At 45.3% G+C, this 6,013-nt stretch overlaps 1 protein-coding gene across 1 annotated transcript; it reads right to left on the reverse strand.

Moving 5' to 3' along the window:
• Positions 1–415: 415 nt before the first annotated feature.
• GPR119 (G protein-coupled receptor 119) lies at positions 416–3,876 on the reverse strand. The gene is made up of 2 exons (XM_032227295.1): positions 2,837–3,876; positions 416–517 (listed from the first exon to the last, which is right to left on the reverse strand). Exon 1 carries the CDS (start codon positions 3,874–3,876, stop codon positions 2,884–2,886), a length of 993 nt encoding a protein of 330 aa, XP_032083186.1. The 3' UTR covers positions 416–517; positions 2,837–2,883.
• Between the last annotated feature and the right edge of the window lie 2,137 nt (positions 3,877–6,013).

A 6,013-nucleotide genomic window follows, 5' to 3' on the forward strand; every position in this document is an offset into this window, starting at 1 on the left:
GTCACAACCTAGCAAATGTATAGAATTGGATAATCCTCACTTCCTTGCTCCATCTGAAGTGGTTTGTGGAATTGGCATTGAGAGTTTTCCCCGTCACAACAGTCCTTCGCTCAGAATGGTCATCTTTGTCATGCTTTGGGGGCGTCATTCCATCCGCTGTTGATGAGAGACCCAGCCAGCAGCTCTCACAGATGGCATTTCAGCTCAATTTCCTCCCTAATGGGCTCCAGCATATTTGCTAATAGTCCTCCTTTCCGGGTTCTCTTCAGCCATTGTTTACTCCTCTATATGTTTGTTTTTGTAGGGGCAAACATAATCAAGGGACAATAAAAACTGACTCTATGAGTAATCGCTTGGAGCTGATGTTTGCATGCTCCAGGTTTTCTTGACATCATTGGCGCAATTAAGCACCGAGAGTTATTAAAGTTTGGATAAAGGCTCTCCTTCCTTAGCAGCGATATCCCATAACGTTTTTCATTAGCCAATGGCTTGCTTACAGAGAACGGTTGTTTATCACCTGGAAGGAATTGAAAAACATAAGCCATTAATCTCCTCCCCTGCTCTGTCTCCCCCAATGTTATTATCACCTAGAACTGAGAATTGTTTACAGGGATAACCAAATGATAATACTGCCAGAAATCCCTGTAAAGCAAAGGTCTTCAACTTTGGCAAGTTTAAGACATGTGGACTTCAATTCCCAGAATTGAAATTGCCCGAGGCGTTCCAGAGTTACGCTGGAACATACACACAGCCATTTATTGATAGATAGATAGATAGATAGATAGATAGATAGATAGATAGATAGATAGATAGATAGATAGATGATAGATAGATAGATAGATAGATGATAGATAGATAGATAGATAGATAGATAGATAGATGATAGATAGATTGATTAGATAGATTGATTAGATAGATAGATAGATAGATAGATTGATTAGATAGATAGATTGATTAGATAGATGATAGATAGATAGATAGATAGATAGAATAGATAGATAGATAGATAGATAGATAGATAGATAGATAGATAGATAGATAGATAGATAGATAGATAGAATAGATAGATAGAATAGATATAGATATCAGTTTGAAAGACATGGAGAACAATTGGATCCTGCCAGAGGGAAGGAAAAATAAATCTCTCGACGTCCTTCCAATATTAAATGTGGCCATTAAACATCCCCATCTTAAACATTTCCCACTTTGGTCTTTGCTTGGTCCTGTTACATCACGTGGCCCATTTTGTCACTGGTAATGCACAAACGAAGCTTATTCAGTTTGTATTCAGCAAGGTGCGATTCCTGTCTTCTGTTTCCATAGAGAAGATACGCAAGCGTTATATTATTAGAAGCTTTTGAAACCTCCAGCTTCCACTCTTGCTTTTCCATGGCTCATTTATCAGGATCCAAGGCTATGAATGGGTCGGGGAGTAAACAAGGTCCATCTGCCAATCTAATCGAACAGGAAGTTCATCAGGACGCGAAGCTCTTTACGTGCGGCAGAAAAACTATTAATTAATTTTATAAACTTAATGGAATGGAACTCCATGTTGGTTTGGCTGCATTGTAAAAATAAAATGTGTTCCTTTTTTCGTCAAAGATACAGAACTTCATAGTACTGTATCCCCCCCCCCTTTTCCTTATTATTTATGTTTATGGGAGCCAAAGAGTAAAAACCTCAAGACTGCTGACCTCACCTGACCGCATCTTTAGTTGACCTGTCCTTGTAAAAAGCAGCAGGGAACCCTCTATAGAAAATCAACTGTACATTATGACTCAGCTGCCATTGCTCTTCTGTCAGAACCCATGAGCCAATAAATGCACAGATAACTTCAAAAACTAACCAAACACCTCTAGGTGATCCAGAATGGGTCCTTCTTTGGGATCAAGGTTCTTGCTTCCTTTCCAGTGCTAGACTTTGAGGGTCTCTTGGCACTGCCAACATTGCCCTTTAGAGCTTAGTCACAATGTACAGCAGGGGTGTGAAATGCAAAGCCTGCAGGCCAGATCTGGCCCATGGGGTGCTTAGATCTGGCCTGCGGGGCCACCCTGGAAACAGCAAAGGACTGGACCGTGGTGCCTCTGCCAGGGAAAACGGAGCTAGAGAAGGCCGCATGCAGCCCTCCTGAGCTCCGTTTTTGCTGGCAGAGGGCTGCAGGAGGATTCCCCCCACCACAGGTGCCCCCGGAGCAAGTGATGTTGAGCTGGCCACACACACCCCCAAGGTCAAGCACAGATCATTAGCATTTCTTATACAGAGCATTAACATGCTCTGATGCTCAGTCCTACGGGATTGGGCGCCATACAAATCTATTACATTACAAATTACTGATGCTAAGGAGTTAGACATTCTACTCCCCCACCCCACCTGAAAGGAAATCTGCTCCAACTGCCAATTCCTTATATTAATGCGCTCTGATGCTGCCCATTTGCTAGACCTGGCGTGGGCGTGACCAGCACGTGACTCATTTGGCCAGCGGGCTGAGAGTTTAGACATTCTACTCTCCCTCCCCACCTGAAAATAACTCTTCCAACTGCCAGTTGCCTTATATTAACATGCTCTGATGCTAAGGAGCTACATGTTCTACATTAAGTTTCAAGCTTTAAGTATCAAGCCCAATCATAAAGTTTTGTAGCAAAGCATGGGTATCCAGCTAATGAAGAAATAAATGGCTTTGTAAGTTAGAGATGCACACAGTGTTCAAAGGGGCCTTCTTACTGCAATTTGGGGGGGGGGATCAGGAAACATATGGTAATTTCTGTACCCATTTGCCATGGAATAACATTGCTTCTGGACAGAACACTTGGTGAAGCATATAAGAGAAGAACCTTACCAGGAGATGTGCCCAGAATAGTAGGTTTTTTTTCTCCAAACTTTACATCAGTCCTTCAGCTGGGCTAGTGAGATGATATAGAGTGGTCCCTCAGGCTGGGTGGGAGCAGCATCAGGTTGGCTGTCCGAGTGAAAAAGAGGGAAGATTTTGTTCTTCAGGCACAGACACATCTGATAGATCTCCAGGCGAACCTCCTTCTGCCAATAGCCATAGACGAGGGGATTCGCTAGAGAGTTGCACACGCCCAACACCCAGAGGTAGTGTTCCAGCAGGCCATGGAGGTAACAGCGCTGGCAGGCAATCTGGGCAATGCTCACCACAAAGAAGGGGGTCCAGGAGAAGGCAAAACAACCCACCAAGATGGCCACAGTACGCAAGGCTTTGGTATCGTTGGAAGGCTGGGAGGTTGGGCAGGTGGCCGGCAGGCCCGCGGGTTCCAGTTCTCGGATGTGCTGGATGTGCAGAGAAGCGATCTTGAGCAAGCGGCAGTGGAAATAGAGAAAGACGAAGAAAACCGGGAAGAAGCTGACACAGAAGACCACCAGGGTGTACGTGGGCTGAAACACGGCGAAGAAGGTGCAGAGACCTTGGTAGTTCTCCGCCCGGAAGCTGTGCACCATCACCGGGAGGAAACCGATCAAACAAGCCAGCAGCCAAGGACCTCCGATGCAAATCCCGACCACTGATCCGCACATAATGTTGAAGTAGCGGAAAGGATGTGTAATAGCCAGGTACCGGTCAAAGGTGACCAAAATCACCGTGAAGATGGAGGCAGCGGAGGGGCAGGTGATGGAAGCCATCTGCAAGACACAGGTCCAGTGAGGGGTCTGGTACTCGGGACCAGACAGCTCTTGGTTAACCAGCCCCGTGATGGTGAAGCCCACCAAGTAGTCGGAGATCGCGAGGTTTAAAACAAAGCACAGGCCAGGGTAGTGGTTCTTCCAGACCAGCCGCCCCAGCGCAACCACCACAACACAATTGACCAACATAATCAGCGAAGCCAGCAAAGCAAGGGTGACGCCAAAGGCAACGCTTCCCATACTGACGGTTCCTTTTCTGGAACAAGGAGGGGTGGGGGTGGCGTGGAGACCCTTAAAAATAAATCTAAACGCAGATCCTTCTCGAAGCGTCTTTCAAGGAGGTTCCCCAGGTTGGCAAAAGCTCAGAACTCAGGAGGTGGAAGGCTGGATGCATCCTTAGGCAACCTAGCCTAGCCGGCTCACCACATACAAATATATTACTATTGCTCTGCCTTTGTAGTCCCACCCCTGGTTTCCAGACAACGTCAAAAGAAGCCACTTCCTGCATTTGGAATAGAATATTTGAATATTTGAAAAATGGTCTTTGGCCTCTACAGATGACCGCACAGTGTTTGTGTGTGTGTGTGTGTGTGTGTGTGTGTGTATCTCCAGTCATAAAAGATTTCATTATGTTCCTAACCCACGATAATGAATTCTGTGGAATTAACACAATGCACAAACCTGTTCTCCAAGGCACCCCGTCGGGGCGTGGTGGCTCAGTGGCTAAGATGCTGAGCTTGTCGATCAGAAAGGTCAGTGGTTCGGCAGCTTGAATCCCTAGCGCCGCGTAATGGAGTGAGCTCCCATTACTTGTCCCCAGCTCCTGCAGTTTGAAAACATGTAAAAATGTATTTATTTATTTGTTTGTTTGTTTGTTTGTCTGTCTTGTATGCCGCCCACTCCCGGAGGACTCCGGGCGGCTCACAAAAGACAAGGGAAAGGGGGAAAACGAGACAAAGACAACATATTAAAAACAAAACCAACATTCACAATTTCCGTGGAGGTAAATGCTTCTCAGCCCCCCCAGCCTGCTGGAACAGACAGGACTTGGTGGCTTTGCGGAAGGCCGGGAGGGTAGTAAGGGTCCGGATCTCAACAGGGAGCTCGTTCCAGATGCAAGTAGAAAAATAGGGACCACCTTTGGTGGGAAGGTAACAGCGTTTCGTGCGCCTTTGGCATTTAGTCATGCCAGCCACATGACCACAGAGACGTCTTCAGACAGCGCTGGCTCTTCAGCTTAAAAATGGAGATGAGTACCACCCCCTAGAGTCGGGAACGACTAGCACATATGTCTGAGGGAACCAAAGGCACCCTAATAAAGGCACCTCCATATAAGAACCCCTCTCTTCTGAGGTTTTTTTTTTCCCGAGCACTACATTTAGGAAATGTGCATCCAAAGACTTTTACTTGAATCCCTGCCTCATAGTCTCATTTTATTTCTTCAGAAACTGTCAAGTCCCACATAGCTGGAAAATAATTATGCTGTCTTCAATAATCTACCATGATGGTTTCATTTCAGTGTATTGACCAACCGGCTCCAGTCGAATTTAATGCTTATCTGGAGGTGTGAATACAGAATTTTGAAAACAGGGAGAGTTAATCTCTTACCCCTATGACAGCATGTTCATTAAGGTGACGGGACAGTCACTTGTCTGAAATAGTATAGGATCTCTTGCTTGAGCAGGAGGCTGGACTAGAAGACCTCCAAGGTCCCTTCCAGCTCTATTCTGATTCTGAAGTGTGGCAAATTATTGAACAACATGAAACCGCAGAGATTTCTCAACTCTTGGACCAAGTTTCAGTCATGAGGTAAGTTGACAACGGGCTTGTCTGCTATCTCTTCAAGGTTTATGTCTAAACTTCCTTCCATTCCTTTCTCAACCTTCCACAATACAGAGTAAGAACACAGTTTCTCTTTAACATAATTTCTCTTTAAAATTTGTTCCAAGGCTTTGATAATAGCTGTACTCCATCCTCCTCAGCCCGGTGCATGCTACAATTCCCATCACCAGCTGCTCAGAGTCGTGTTTTTTTTGTTTTTTGTTTTGCAGCGAGAGGGTCGGCATACAAATTTAACAAATAAACAGATAAAAATTCAGCAGGGGAAAAAAGGAGGAGGACCAGATCAGATGAGATTTTTCCACCTCTACTTCCCCCTACAGAAGCATGGACCAAAACTCCCATTTTCCCCAAGAAGTGAAGAAAGCGCCTTTGTCCTTTTAACAGTAACAGAGTTGAAAGGGAACTTGGAGGTCATCTAGTCCAACCAGAGACTAGAAAGTCACTTATCTGAAACTATATAGGACAGGTTCTCCTGCTTGAGTAGGGGGCTGGACTAGAAGACCTCCAAAGTCTTTTCCAGCTCTATTCTATTCTA

This window comes from Thamnophis elegans, chromosome 12 (genome assembly GCF_009769535.1).
Source record: "Thamnophis elegans isolate rThaEle1 chromosome 12, rThaEle1.pri, whole genome shotgun sequence".
NCBI classification, from domain to species: domain Eukaryota; kingdom Metazoa; phylum Chordata; class Lepidosauria; order Squamata; family Colubridae; genus Thamnophis; species Thamnophis elegans.